Below are 16,788 nucleotides of genomic sequence, written 5' to 3'. Positions count from 1 at the left end.
AACATAGCGCCCCCTAGTGAACCGGAGTGTGTATTACCACGTCTGTAGGTAGTCCAAAATGTTAAACATTTAAACACAAATCTTCTCTTCTGGGGGACAATTTTTTTTGGTTGGGGTCCGTGGCCAAATACATATGAATGTGGTGGTCCTTGGAATGAAAAAGTTTGAAAACCACTGATTTAGTAACCACATCACCAGACATTTGTTCCAGTCCACCTCTAATTTTGTGGATCATCGGTCTCAAGTCTGAATGGGTGAACCGTGAACCTTGACAAATGTTCTGCTATATAGCGGGGAAATTCAGGCATTGTCAAAATTGATTCCTATATTTTGCTATTTTTTATTTAACAGTGAATGTTTCGTAATGAACACACATTTATTGGATGTTAAGTCTCAAACTAGCCCCTTTCGGAACCCTAGTTTACCTTTTCTGAAGTTTGGACGTCGGTACCCCAGGGTCCCTAATCTAGTGCTATAGCCACTCCTATAGACAGCAATGTGTGTCCCTGGCTGGCTGGGTGGGTCTGTGTCTGTTCGAGTACGGAAATAGCGTTTGTTGACCGCCAAGTGTCACTGTTGCGCACACACACACACACACACACACACACACACACACACAGGCCAGGGAGGAGTACAGTACAGTACAGTACAGTACAGTACAGTACAGTACAGTACAGTACAGTACAGTACAGTACAGTACAGTACAGTACAGTACAGTACAGTACCACTCAGTTCAGTTTGATTGCTTAAAAAATTAAGGAACTAGGGGGGAAAAGGAACAACCCTGTCTTACCAGGTCAGCAATGTGCAACTATAATGTCGTTATAAAACATAACAGTGGTACAGTAGGCATAGCTATAACATTTGGTATTTGGTATCCCAGTAATCAGCAGACATTGTTGCTGTCAGTCATAAACCTCATAGTTTTTCTAAATTGATGATGCACTATACTTCAACAACAAGTGTATGGCTATTGTCATGATTTCAATAAAATAATAATAATAGCCTAATAACAAAAAGGAATGGTTTTGGACATACATGGTTTCCCCCCGACACCGATGTTATATAATTATGATCAGAACTGCATGTGGATCTACAGTATATGAATGCTGGCGCCTGGCAAACAGATGTCAACATTTGGGGATTTCATCTGCAAGCTGCCAGCAGATGGACCTACAGTACATGTTAACCACCCAATACAGGCTGCAGCTGAAAGCACTGATGACTGAAGACTTTTGGACTCAGGTAAAACAGGGTAACCACAGGGTAAAAGTTCTGAGTCAAAATACAAAAGTATTGGCATCAAAATATTCTCAAAGTAGCCAAAGTAAAAGAACGGTAGCCTATGTGGTTTTTGTTTGTTTGTTAAAGTAAGTGTAAAATAGCTCTATATTGCCATAGTAATCATTGCTATTGATTAGCTTGTTTGTTAATTTCTCCACCTCTTTAGTAAACGGGAAATATATTTCAGGTTGCAATACCAATTTTATCCAATCACTTCAATTCATCAATATTAACTTATTTTTCCAGGGTAGACCACTGAAAGCAGGCTCTCTTTTACATGGATACGCTGATTACAGTATCCTACAACAAATACAACTGCAGTTACAAATGGTAGGCATACAAACAAAAAACAAACTGTAAAAATAACAACAAAAATCACATAAAGGAGAATTCCATGCTAGAAGGATTTCTTACCTTTATTTACCTATAGTTGTTATGTCCCCACCAAAGAGGTCCAGGTGTTATTTTGTGCAAAAGTGCATTATTGGCTATTTCCCCTACCATAAGCCGTCAATGGGGGTTGGGCTTTTGTGCTAATTTGCTTATTTCCATCGAAATAAGTTGTAAAGTGTGCCGCTTGGGATACTATTTACATTTTCTTTGAGCGATGGAAATAAGCGAATTAGCACAACACCCCATAGCCCCATTCAATTCAATGCAATTCAATGCAATTCATTGAGTATGGAATTCTCCTTTAACATCACAGGGGTAGACAGGGCTACTTGAAGCAGGTGCAGCAGCACGTTGATCTCTATGGAGTCCAGATGATCCAGTTTCAGAGGGTACTGAAGCTATAGGAGCATAAATGGTGAAAGTGCTCTTTCACAACTCACTAATAAAAAGTGTTTAATGTGTGTTAGAAAATGTGTGTACTCTGTGTGTGTGTCTGATACGTATCCTATATAGCACTAAAACTTAAAAGTGAATGCAAATACATTGGGAGCTTGCCACACAAAGGCCTTATGAATAAATAAAATACTCTGTGATGAGTGTGATCTCTTCGAATGGAGAGGCAGCCAACCCAGTTTTCCATATGAAATACAATGATGAGACCCATCAGCAGTAATAAACCACACAGAAGTGATGAACTGCATCAAGAGACTTCAGTGTGGAAGGTGAAGCGTAAATGTTGTACATAATGGACATTAATGCACAGCATAATGAAAGAGAGACATTATTTGAGACTACAATCATGATCTTCCTGGCTTTCTGTCAAATAACCAATCATTACTCTCAGCCTTTTGCTCACTATTGACAGTGCTTATAAAAGGGAGAGAGAAGGGCACCTACGGACGGCTGCAATTCGAAACTGGCCCCTGTAAAATATGAATCCTCCCCAACCCACCACCCCCCCCCCCCCCTTTTTCCCCTCACTGTATATGTTTCTTTTCCCTTTTCACCTCCTTCATGATGAATTCCTGTTCTGTTCTTTGACTATTTAGAAGTGTCTATTTGTACGTTTTGATGAATTGAACATGGTGGACCCTCTTGTAAACAAGTGTAATGCTTAATTAGGTCGTCCACTCACAGTTAACAGTCTTTGTATTGAGTTTGTGCTTGAAATGTACTGTAATTCTGCAAACTGTTAATAAATATTTCAATCAATCAATCAAAATAACTCATACAGAATAAAGGATAAACAGTGAAACTGAAAAAAGAGGAGAAAATAGACACTTTGAACTGCACTCGTTGTCTGAAATGTGCTATATAAATAAAGATTGATTGATTGATTGATTGATTGATATTGTTGTATTTGTTTTACTGACGATAAGATTAGAAATAAGTTTAGGGTTAGGCATAGTTTTACTGAGGTTACGTTTAGGAATTTGGTAGAGGCTGTTAGGAGTTCGCCGGAATTGCGCCCAGGGTGACTGTGTTTTGAGGCTATAGTTCTAGCGTTTGCCTTGCCTGGCTTTCAGTCACTACTTACTACTACATTGAACTGTTTGCCATTTCACATGATACAATTAAAGACCGGTGTCCTCCAGGGGTCTATACTTAGTCCCCTCCTTTTTCCCTGTATACCAAGTTGCCAAACCTGACAATAGGCTAAATTAGGCTGTGAAAATATTTGAGCAGCTTGTAAGGGCCTCTTAGAGCCCACTTGTACTGAGGGCATGGGACACCCGCCCTTATTGTTGTCCCTTGCATGAGGGAAAGAAAGAATAATTTATTCTGTAACTCTTATCTGTGTTGCTGCTATTAAACCACTGGCATGTCTTGGTACAGTAATCACATCTATCAGCACTGGAGAGTGGACATACTCTGGTAGAAACTTTGCTCCTCCAGCAAATCCTCATTGTTAGCAATCCGAGCTCCTCTGACAAATCTCCCATTACAGAGACACCACAATTCTTCCTTAGCTCGCCCTGTCCAGGCTATCGATCGTATCCAATTTCAGTCTGGCCTCCTCATCTACTCCCCTGCACAAGGCCCCGACCCCCTAACCCCAACCCCCCACATCTTGCTTCTGGACCACAGCCATAGTTCCTGAGGAGACTGGCTTACATTCTATACCTTCACAACTGCTCAATTACATACTGTACATGCATGCATGTACGTACACACACACACACACACACACACACACACACACACACACACACACACACACACACACACACACACACACACACACACACACACACACACACACACACACACACACACACACACACACACACACACACACACTCACACACTCACACTCACACTCACACTCACACTCACACTCACACTCACTCATGTGCACATACTAACCTCTAAGATCAAGCTCCCAATTATTGATGTACTTTATCACTGTCCACAGCACCCGGTTTGACAGACCTCCTTTTATCTGTCAGTATGTCAGTTAAATCCTGAGGAGATAACGTTATATTTGACAGAATAGTTTTTAGGTGATTATTTACAAATAATAAACAATGCAATAAAAGAATAGAATCATGTAATTATGTCAATGCATGCATTTTGGATAAACGACACAACTCCACAGACTATAAGACTATTAGCTGGGGTCGCTGGGGTCGCACCCCTAGTGGTCTGTTTACACAGACTCAAATATTAGACATAGGTATGGTTGAAAACAAAAATAATTGATAAAAGAGATTTTTTGGGATTCTGTTACTATTGGGTGTGCTAAATAACAACCAGACAGGCATCATTTTCAAGATGGCGTCCACAGTGGCTAAAATGAGCTAAAATGCCTATAAACTGGGATTGAATATGTAAAAAATCCTAACAATTATGCACTTGGTAACTACTTTTTGAATTTTGGCATGGTGATAGGTATGGGCATAAGGTTTTCAAAAACCATCGCAAACTAATTTGGCTCGCCCCATAGTGGTCGGTTTGCAATGAAACCACTATTAGATAGTTATATGTCAGTATATGGTTGAAACCCCAAATAATTGATAGAAGAGATTTTGGATTATTTTACTAGTGGGTGTTATAATCTGATGGCCCATGGCTGTGTACTTGTACGTGAGAGCACAGTGTACTTGATAATGTATTGTGTACTGAATGAACTGTATAGCATACTAGCTATTGGTGACATCTCATCTCAGACAGCAAGGTCAGCTTGCTGCAGTAAGTGGTTGTTATATGTCTCAAGGGTTGTTAGTTACGTCATTAGGATCCAGCTATATATTTCCAGTATGTGTATAATAAACTTGTGAACCTTTTAGCGTGATACTGTCTCGTGTCGCGTTATTGTTCTCCCGGGCCCGTCCGCCGCCGCCGTACCAAGGTATACTTCAACCGGATTGTCACACACCACCCTGATGGCACACACACCTGTCTGTCAAACCAGATGAGGGTCCAGTACTAAATACTAAATAACATACTAAATTCTTATGAAAAACAAACATCTAGAAAGGCATCCAAGATGGAGCTGCCAGGAGCTTAAAATGCCTATGGTTTCATTGCAAACCGACCACTAGGGGGCGAAGCCTATGGTCCTCATTCAATCATACACTGTCTGACTAAAAAGAGCTACACAGCTTGGCTGTGGTGTCACGAAGAGAACTTACAGTCTACTAGGTCATGGACATAGGAAGTTTTACATTATCTTGGTTTTGACAAGGCTACACAGTATACTGTAGTGCTTTGAGTTTCCGAGCAAAGGATTGGCACATAATCATAATTCATAACGGGTGCAGAGGCTTAAACATGAAGAATGCACTCATTAACTACGTTAAATGCTTATATTAATGCATAGCGCAACAGTCAAACAATGAACATATTTTGGCCCTGATGGAGGCCAGAGGGTCGAAACATGTTTCTTTTGTTTGACTGCTGCTAGTCGGATGTTCCCCTTTTTGCACTATGAATGCTATGCTTTTTGTCCCTTGTGCTTGTCACTTATTCAAAGCGGCTCAATAGTTAGCCTACATCTTTGTTTCTGTCATACGTTTCACAACAAACAGTTGCTAGTTTCTTTATGTTTTCTAATTTCTTGTGCATAGTGCTTTGTAAAAATGCAGGGTATTTACGTCACAGATGTTTTGAAATGAATAAGGTATTTTCGATGTGCTTTTACATTGACTTGCAATTCCACACCACACTCCCTTTCTCTCAGTGGCCCAATTGTAAACACATAACACGCTACAGCAACACTTCCTGGGTGGGGAATGGATGGGTTCAGCTTCTCAGTATCACTGGCCAACTATTTTGATTATCTCTAAATCTGAGGCCATGGTTCTCAGCAGGAAACTGATGGATTGTGCAGTCCAAATAGCGAATGAGACATCACCCCAGGTGAAGGAGTTCAAGTATGTCGGGGTCTTGTTCACGAGTGAGGGCAGGACGGAGAAGGAGATCAACCGGAGAATCAGAGCGGCAGGGGTGGTATTGCAGTCGCTGTACCGCACTGTTGTGATGAAAAGAGAGCTGAGCCAGAAGGCAAAGATCTCTGTCTACCGAGCAATCTTCGTTCCTACTCTTACCTATGGTCATTAAGTGTCCCCGCCCATCTCAAGTTTTGCCATTGACGATGAACGGAGAAATGACATCAAAACATTAAACGCCATTGACATTGAAGGGTAAATTTACGTCATATGTAAACGAGCAAATCAGCTAACCAATCACAGACAACAGGCATTCTGATTGGCCAGTATGAGATGATTCATGATGATTCATGTACGATGATAAGAGCGCCCCGGCTCCTCCTGTCCACATGTCGAAGTGTCCTTGGGCAAGACACTGAACCCTACACTGCCTCCAATGAGTCGGTCGGTGTAAGCTTGGTGTGTGAATGTGGGAAGTGAGGACGCTGGCGTCGACTGTTCGCCGCTTCACCTCCCAAATCCCAATGTATGAATGAATGAACCATTGTAAAGCGCTTTGAGCACTTGGAAAAGCTATAAAATTGCAATTAATTTAATTCATTATGCCTGGGGTAAAGCCTCACGTAGACATACTAATATCAATATCGCAGAGAGCATTTGTTATGGTTGGTTAATTCAACATCCTCTGCTGTGTGGCTCTCTCAACTCCCCATGGGCTTATGATTCCCACCAGGGTCATGAGTCCCTCTCTGACAAGCATTTTATTACTTTTTTACTTGCTTTTGCACTTGGTTTGTAAACCAATACACAGTGACACTGTGTTGTCACATGGAAGGAGATTCCGTACTGCACGACACAACGGCGCCCGATGGTAAAAATAAAAAATGGACTAGTTTGAAAGGAGGTTACTGTATATGAGTCAGCTTACTGCCCTTCAAGGCATTGTGCAAATAATGACCATAGTTTAGGTGTTCTCAAAGACATTTGAACAGTTGCAGGTGTCTACCTTGATGTCAACTACTGTAGTAAGCAATGAGTATTTTGTAATTTCTTTTACAATTTGTATTCTATTCAGTGAGTGTAGACTAGAGAGACAGGAAGGTCACAGAGAGAGGAGAAACATGCAAGATAAGATGGTGGTCAGATTTGAACCCGGGTCCTCGTGCTAACAAAGAGCATAACGGTGCATTAATTGGCTGAGCCACCAGGCACCCATACTACATAAATATCTAAACTGAGTGATGCTTATCAGTTCAAGACAGAGCAAATAGAGAAGAGCACAGCCCACACTGTTGACTGTACTGCCTCAAAAACAATGATCCACCTTTCATCAGTGACTATGATATATACACTGATGATGTTGTGACTCATCAAAAGAGAGTTCCACCATGCACGCCTCAGGCCTGTGGTAGGCTAATCTGGTGCATCTCAGAGGCAGAATCCTTTGTCATGACGTTCTTTTCCCTTTCTTCCACTGGTATTACAAAGCCTCAGAGCTTACCATTTATTTTTAAGATGCACAAATCGGTACTATAGGAACACTTACTGTGCTGTGGGTGGGTACATTACACAGTAAAATCCTATAAAGTGTTCATTTAACTGATACAAATGAACCTACGGTATATGGGTCCATTTGGTTTCATTTGTACACTCTCTGAGTTAATGGATAAATTAACAGGAAATGTAATTGTATGGAAAATAATAAACAGGAATGTGAAAGCTATGGGAACTGTATGAGGCAGCTTATGAAATAGTTTTATAAGCCATCGTGTGTGTCATAGACATAAATTGTGACTCTTTGAGATGACCTTTGCAGTGTGAAATAAATCATTGATGGTGGTCCTTCTTCTTATATAGCAGACAGCAAACAAGAATGTGTGTGCTCTCTGGAAATAGCAACAGTCTAAGGCTAAGCAACTGTGCACTGGGGTGGGGATGTGAAATCTAATCTAATCAGAGGGAACTTAATGAAGGTTGAATTGAATTATACTTATAAATGCTGCAGATAAATTATAAATGGAACACACAATGCAAAACATCCATTTACAAGTGGCTGCTAGTTCCCTGTGACAATGGTTTTGTGGGATGGAAGTCTATTGCGTTTAACAAACTAATAGCTAAAGTGAAATATTTCAGATTTATCATTATTTATATGATTTTCTCCAGTCTCCTTGAGCCAATAATAATACAGGGGTCTTCAATGTGTTTTAGGCCAAGGACCACTTAGCAGAGAGAGAGAGAGAGAGAGAGAGAGAGAGAGAGAGAGAGAGAGAGAGAGAGAGAGAGAGATAGAGATGCAGGAGAGAGATATGCAGGACCTCCACTACATATAAAATATGTTGCAGATTAAACTGAACTGAAAGATTTCATAGATAACTTCATAAGCTCCTGGATATAATACATATTTTAATTTATTCATGTAGTCAAGCATATGGCATGCTGATCAAAGTTGCTAATTGATCCATTTAGAGGGAAATCACGATGAATTCTAATCGCTCAATATCCACAGATGTGGGTTAGAAGACATATTTTAAGATTTTTAACTACAAAATCATATTGAGTTTTCGGGGGAAAAACACTGGATATTGTTCACTGCTCATGGGTGATGAATAATTATTACGTTCATTAACATCAACTTAGAAAAAGCCAAACTAGCCGATTTACAAGCTCACAATGCATTGCAGTGTGACACGTTGTGAAATAAAATCATTTTGGAAACCGCAAATAAGCGTGCCAGGTTGAAAGCGGTTAAAGGTAGTGTAAGTGGCGTGATTATGAATCCCACCCAACGTTCTAGGGTAGACCCGCCTCACCATGTGTCTGATTGGCTCCCGGGAAGGCATAGTTTTACTGAGGTTAGGCCTTTCGGGTTAGGTTTAGGGGGGTGCATACTTAGTTTAGACTAGTCATTGGTTAGACATGGGTTAAGGTTAGGTTTAGGTGTGCTGCCCCATGGGAGGCTAGGTTTAGGGTGAGGGTTTGAGATAGGTTGTAGTTGTAGGACTAATGACTGGTCGCAAAAACGAGAACTGTCAATCACAACGACTACTGGCCAATCACAGCAGGGCTTTCCTATAGAACTGCGGTGTGATACATAATAACGCGTGTAAGTGATATAGTTTGGTTAAAATGAAAAGTCTTTTGTTAAAAGGTTAAACCACTATATTCTGATAGTTATCATTGCCATAGAGTGTTTGTTCAGTAACAGCTAGGGTATCCTTGTCTCTCCAACTCTCTAATAAACAGAAAATACATTTTCAGGTAGGTGACAACATTTCAGCCAATCAAGAGAGAGTAGCTATTTATGAGCTTAATTTTTAAAAGCTGGAGAGACATGGAGACTCATGTTACTGAACAAACACTCTATAGCAATATAGAGCTTTTTAAAACTTATTTTAACCAAAGAAAATCACTCACACTACCTTTAATATTGCATGAATATGTATGAAATGTATTCATTCATTCAGTCATCATCCTTGATCCCATATCATGTATCACCAAAACGTTATCATAAATAATAAACATCAGCCATCTTCAATCTTACATTGGTAGAGCAATGAGGAAGTTAGTTGGTATTGTCTAATCGTGCGACAGAAGATTCAACACATGCTTTCCACTGGTCAGCAACATTTTAGTGAGGCTACAAGATTAATATTTCATATGTCAGATTTGTCGTGGGAACCCGATCAGTAATGGCTCTGTATTTACCATTTGTGGTGAGTAATAGATGTTGTATTTTAAGACCGGAGACACTGCTGAACCCAAATAGCACAGGAAATTAAAATCTCCAGAATGCAGGGAAGAAAGTCACTGTGCTTATTACATTCAATAATTAATATAAGAAAGGTATGTTTGAACTCTTACAATGAACTTAAAGGAACCACAAACATTGCATTCCAAGGTCTGAGACCATTATTGATCTAAGAGCCTGAAATAAAGAGAAAGTATATAAGTACCGGTACTATGCTATAGAGAATTTGGTGATAACTGATCCATTGTTTTGCCACTCAACATGCTGGTAATCTTGTGTGAAAATTACCTCATGGTGATAATTCCCGGCAGCCAATCACATTTAAATTGCTCTATGTTTGACTTCAGGGAAGGATTTAATGATATCTCCAACCGGACTGCTTGCTGAACTAGCATATTGTTGTGCCAACCTTACCTCCTAGGCATAATTTTCTTTTTGCGTATAATTGTTTTTTGTTTTGTTCTCACAAGCTTGTCTTCATCAGAGCTGGCGAATGATACAATTTGGAAACGACTTTGACTTGGTCAGGCACTTCTTTTCCTTATAGCAAATAGCTATTGCATATGCATCTGTCAATGCAATTTTTATTTTAATTATAAAAAAAAACAACATTCCAAAACACCAGGGAGCATTTCATGGATGGTGTCTGTGGTACAAAAGTGCAGTCTTCCACTACTGAGATGATAATACAAAATACACCATGGCATGCCACTGTAAAATCAATAAATAAAATAAAACAAAACCATAGAACCCTTGTGTCCATATTATAATGTTAAATAGTATGTAATGTAATAGTTTCTGCAAAGAGATTTTAGTGTACAGGGATAAAAGGAGATGAAGTATATACAGTAGGGTTCAATGGGTGCATGTCAAAGTTTCCTCATGATTTAAACTAGTATCAGATTGCATGTGCTGAGATTCATGTGCTGTCATTATATAATATACACCACTAACATGACACTTTGACAATAAAAACGGTACAAATCCCATGACAGCCATATAAAAACCTCATATAGATAGCACATTATAGATTAGTATATAGTATAGATTAGATTATATATACTATATTATATATACAGTGTATACTTAATGTAGCACTCTAACAAGTGTTACACATAACATATTATTTGCATGACATCAAAGATTATGAAATAGTTGTAAACTGATATGGAATTGAAAGGCTAAATATTCTATAGTTCACATTCATTTTACACTTGAATCGAACGCTTTAATTCTAAAATGTACTAGAAATTAATATTTACAAGTGAGCACATATTATATTAAGACCTATATCACCTATATTTACCGTCCTAAATAATCTAATATAATGTCATATACTTTAAGTTTAGATGTTCATCTGTAATGTAAAAACAAATGTCATAAACCCCGCCTGTCCCTTTTACAGAGTATCTTTTTGAAAGACCGTCTGAAGTCGGTGTTAAATATGGTGTATATGACAGGATTTAATGAGCTATTGCAGTATCCAAACCAGAAGAACATTTTGAACAGTGTCTTTGGCACACAGCAGAGGTGACACAGAGCAGTGAGTGTATAGGTGAAGAAAAAGGGGAACCAGCACAGAACAAACACTCCCATGACCACTGCCAGAACAAAGGTGAAGCGCTTCTCCCTGTTGGAACGGCTACTCCACCTGCTCACTTTCGCCGCACCGTCTGTCTTTGGGGAGTGCTCTCCCGGCTGCACCGGTGCCCCTTTGGGCTTCTTCTTGACCTTCATCCTCTTGGGGGAGCACAGGGTGTTTTCGTTCCCGTCAGACGACGAGCCCTCGTCTTCCACGTCTACTCCGTCCACCTCTCTGCCCTCATCTTCTTCCTCCACCTTCTCTCCTCCTCCTCCTCCTCCTCCTCTCCCCTGGGGGTCCTGCTGCGGCGAGCCACACTGCCTGTCACCTGTGTGTCCGTTTTCTCTTCTCCTCACCCTCTCACCCGGCAGAGCTCTCGTTCTTTTCTTGGCAATTTGGTAGATTCTTATGTACACCAGGATCATGATGACACACGGGGCAAAGAAGGAGGCGGTACTGGAGAATATAATGTACCATTTCTCCTCATTGATCTTGCAGACGGGTCCGTCGTCCCTGGCCACTTCCTTTTCCATTGAGATGAGCGGTGGGAATGAAATGATGGCCGCAAGCATCCAAAGTACAAGAACCACACATTTTATCCTACGTGGTGTCCTTTTCAGGTTGTACTTAATGGGCTGTGTGATCGACCAATATCTGTCCAGGCTTATGGCGCACAGGTGTACAATGGATGAGGTACAGAACAGCACATCCAAGACCAGGTAGATTTCACACCAAATCTGACCAAAGTACCAGTTGCCCATCAGCTCGTTGGCCAGGGAGAATGGCATGACCAAAGTGGCCACTAGAATATCCGCGCACGCCAATGAAACTAAGAACAAGTTCTGAGGAGCTCTCAGGGCCCGGCTGGTGCACACGGCAATCACAACCAGCACATTACCGAACACTGTCAGCAGAATGAGGATGCCCACCAGTATTGTTAGAGGAACAGACGTCTTCAGCGTGTAAGGGTGTTTGCTGGGCAAGGTCCCATTTCCACTGGTCAAGTTATTGCAATCCATAAGGATGAGCTGTGATGTTTTCAGTCTGTGTGGAACAGTCCCGGATTTTCATTTATTTATATCCATTGCTGAAATTATTATTTTGTTTGCCGGTTTCCTTTCAGGAATGTGTGCTTATAATGACAAACAAGAAAAATAAATATAAACTGCAGTACTTCCATATAATCTTTAAAAATATATATTTATCCACAGACCTTTGAGACTGAAAACTTCTTGAATGGTCCCAATGGAAGACTTTTCAATGTTTATGAAGAAAAGACATCCCCTGTCTTCCTCAAAGCGTTGCAGGCTAGCTCTTTTAATCCAGTATGGCTAAGGTGGAAAATCCGTCTTTTATATCGGCTCTATCGGAGAGGATCTGTGATGCTGGCTCCAGTATATCAGCAAGAACAGCAAGGGGTGGGGTTGAGCTGCTGAGATTCAGAAGTCATTTCTCTCACTCCCAGTGACTCCCAGTAAAGCTGTTAATAATGATTTGAACAATGTTTCATATTTAGTAATACTTGTAGTCCGTTGACTTGCAATTGATTTAGACTGTGCTTTATACAGTTTTACTTAATTCGTATTTTTGCGGTGCTGATTCATATTAAGAGAATTGGCATAAAATAATGTGTATGGGATGTAGGGAATCTGTGGGTGTTAAAGTCATTTATACAAATGTTTGCTTCTTTTGATAAGAGGTTATCTAAATTAGTTTCAAGAGGTGCTTTTTGGTAGCAAAGGTAAACATTGTAAATGTAAGTCCTTTGAAATTCTCATACAAATCTGCTAGCATACGATATGCCATATTGGGCAAATACAAGAATGTTAAAGTAGTTGCCATTTAGAAGCAGGCAGACAGATTTGTTGTTCAGGTGCACATACAGTACCAAACACGTCTATACACCACACTGAGAGTATTGAATGAGTGTCATAAAGGTAAGGGATATCTATCATCTTACTAAAGGGTGATTTATACTTTGTTGCATGTCAGTGATACGCACCAAAAATAGCTTGTGGATCAGCTCACATGTGTTCTGAGCTTGTATCTGCTATTTTTGGTGCTTATACAGTATAAGTAACTGTATAAATCAGGGGTAAATGTAAACATCCTACATTACAGGTTCATGGACATGTTTTCTATGACAGGACATTTTATACATAAGGAAGACAATTGCATACATTGAGTTTCTTTTTCTTCAACATTCTTTGTAGTGTTGGATAACAACAGGCCTCCCATGTCCCAACAAACAAATAATACATCAGCAAGCGTATAACTTGCATTTTGTAGGATTATTCAAGAATATTGTCCCTCTATGGTAGCTATGCATTCTATACACTGCATCTGGTAATTATATGGTCATTATAGAAGTATGGGTGAGTTGTAACTAATTATAATGTTGAATCCAGTTTAAAACAAAAACAAAAAAAACACTGCTATACATTTAAAAATAGTGAAAATGGTAAATAAATGGTAAATGGTGCATTTATATATCGCCTTTATCCATGGCGCTTTACATAGATTGTGCATTACATTCACCCATTCATACACACATTCACACACTGATGGGGAAGAAACCATGCAAGGCACCAACCAGCACATCAGGAGCAATTAGGGGTTCAGTGTCTTGCTCAAGGACACTTCGACACTAACTCTGGGGGAGCCCAGGTTTGAACTGGGAAGCTTGCGGTTACCATACCATCCAGCCACTACCCTGAGCCACCACAGGGGCAACTGAGATATCAAGAGGGTAAGCAATTCCAAATATGTGTTCAAATAAAATAAAATGCATACTTCTCCTCATTACAGTTATTTAGTTAATCATAATATGTGGTGACTGGTGAATGCTTTTCCATGTGAGAAAGAACTAAATAAAAAAGTATCATTGTGTACTTTTAACCATGCTGCACTGTTCACTCCCTGGTAATAATATCTGCGTCTAGCCTATAATGCTATATGCCTCCCAGGGTTGGGATCTTCACTGTCTGCAAACATGGCTTAGTATTATGGAATTGTAAAGCACATTTACACTATACTGTACTTGGGTACAATTTTGAGGTACTTTTACCTTACTTGTATTTATAAATTCCTTGATACTCTATACCTATACTCCACTACATTGAAGATTATTAATAATTTATCAAATAAATAATCAATATTGTTCCATGTCCACGATGATACAACGCATTGTGTGCTTGTAGATCGGCTATTTTAGAATAGCTAAAGTATGACAGCGCTTGTCTTGATCTACTGTATATGATTCTGAATTGGACATTCTTCATAATGAGTAGCCTACACCATCAGTAGCACATGAAGCCGTATCACTTTTAACCACTGACCAGTACTTGCTGTCAGTCGAAGATGATTTCCATCTAATGGATATTATAAACATTAAAGGTGCCACAGCATCCTCATCATGGCATTAATGCATAGTGATTATGAACAATGCAATCTGTCTGTTGTTCTGAACCATCTCATTTAGCTCACTGATGAAAGCGTTATATTGTGGTGCAGTGCGACAAAAGCAGCCTTCTTCAATGCTGAAGAGAAAAGAATAGATATGGTTCTCCATTTCGGGCTTTATCAGGGACCTCTTGCTTGTGCACACACATGGACCTTCATTGAAATGCATTATTCCAAATGAGAAAACTTTGATTTAATTGACAATGACAAATATAAATCTCACAGGATCCCGGGTCATTCAGGCTGAGAATTTTGAAAACTGCAGCTAAATGTTTTGCTAATCCCATGAACAAAAGTAATTATTTCCGTGTGTGAAATGCTGGGAGCATCACATCCCACTGTAAATCACAAGCTAGTAAAAGGAGGTGGTAGCCTGGGGAAATGATTAGCTTCCTCATAGATGGAGATTTCTGATCACAATAACGAGAAGCATAATAATGATAATAACATAAGCTTCACAGAAGCTGCGTCTTACTGGTTTTGATTTTGATAGCTTCTAAATTCGTATCACTTCTTCAAAATACAGAACTCAAACAATAATTGAATATGTTTTGCCCTGCCAAAATACAGCACCCCTGGGAAGATTTCACATCTATAAAAGGCTTTATAGTTTATACTACAACACATAGCTTTGTCACAAAATGCAACTGTCTTCAAAGGATTGGTTTAATAACAGACTTTTTAAAATCACCTTGTTACTCTAGTCCACAATGAGAGCTACATTTTAAAATTGGATCCAAATGATCCAAGTAAGAAATGTACCATTAGAATCAGGCTATATGTCTTCAATATTACATTTAGATTCAAGATTCTATCTCATATAGGCAAGACAGGGCAGTATATTTTGTATAGCAACTAAACCATTCAAAGTTCTTGCATTAAGCATCATTAAGACACAGCGCATTTAGAGAGTGCGAAAGGAGCACATCATGAAAGGACATTTTAATATAACTAGGCTATATCGTGCCCTTAGCCCTTGTCCCTAAACTTATTTGGCTTTTTTTTTTTACCATTTTGAAAAACATAAAAAAAATAGTTCAAATATTTTAAAATGTTTTTCAAAATAGTAAATAAAATGCCAAATAAGTTTAGGGATAAGGAGTAAGGGCCTAAGGGGTGGTGCAAGATATAGCCCCACCGTTTTCTCAGTTCCAAATTATGAATTTGAAGTTGGGACATAGAGATTTATTTATCACCACCTGCTTTTCAACAATAACTTTTACCAGTGTAGGGGGAGGAGGGGGGGGGGGGGGGGACATATCTGTGACATTTGCTGTGCCAATAGTGGTGGATCATGCAGATGGCGATTTTGAAGAGAACAATGCGAGTAGAGCTGGGAGGGGATCAATTTAGTCCTAGCAGTGACCAGCTCTTTCATCTGCTCTTTCATCTGGGGCGCGGAGGAGGGGGTGAGGATGACTGAAGAGGAGGGTGGTCTACATGGAGTTTGAGGGGTGAGGAAGGTGGCTCGTCTTCCTCTTGGCTGTGAGCAGGGAAGCTGGAAGTATAACTTCACAAAAAAACGCCGGGACAACGCACACATCCCAAACTCTTCTCCCTTCTGGCTCCAAAACTATATGGAATGTACTTCCCATTGCAATCAGAACTGCAGATTCACTCCCAATCTTCCGCCACAGTCTGAAAACGCACCTCTTCAGACTCCATCTTAGCCCATAGCACTTGCCGTAGTACTTGCCCTATAGCCTCGACCTCCTACAGGCGTAAATTAAATAGCACTTTACGTAGACATAGCACTATAAAGTATAGTGTATACACATATTTTCCTTAGATAGATAATCCACTGTTAGGTTTTTAAGCTTACATATGATTCATGATGACAATTGTTTATGTCTTGATGTATTACCATGTTTTTTACATTGTAAATTGTAGTAGTCTCATGTTTAGAGCTCTCTTCAAGCAGGGAC

The 16,788-nt window shown here is 39.7% G+C and overlaps 1 protein-coding gene across 1 annotated transcript; it reads right to left on the bottom strand.

Annotated features, from left to right (window-relative positions):
• Positions 1 to 11,196: 11,196 nt before the first annotated feature.
• Positions 11,197 to 12,420, bottom strand: LOC308328046 (alpha-2A adrenergic receptor-like; the record flags this gene model as incomplete). The annotated part of the gene is made up of 1 exon (XM_080781728.1): positions 11,197 to 12,420. One exon carries the CDS (start codon positions 12,418 to 12,420, stop codon positions 11,197 to 11,199), a length of 1,224 nt encoding a protein of 407 aa, XP_080637854.1.
• Positions 12,421 to 16,788: the final 4,368 nt, after the last annotated feature.

This window comes from Protomyctophum bolini, assembly GCF_963924005.1.
Source record: "Protomyctophum bolini genome assembly, chromosome: 14".
NCBI classification, from domain to species: domain Eukaryota; kingdom Metazoa; phylum Chordata; class Actinopteri; order Myctophiformes; family Myctophidae; genus Protomyctophum; species Protomyctophum bolini.
Note: the sequence above shows the minus strand (reverse complement) of the source record. Positions and strands in the feature narration are given on the sequence as shown.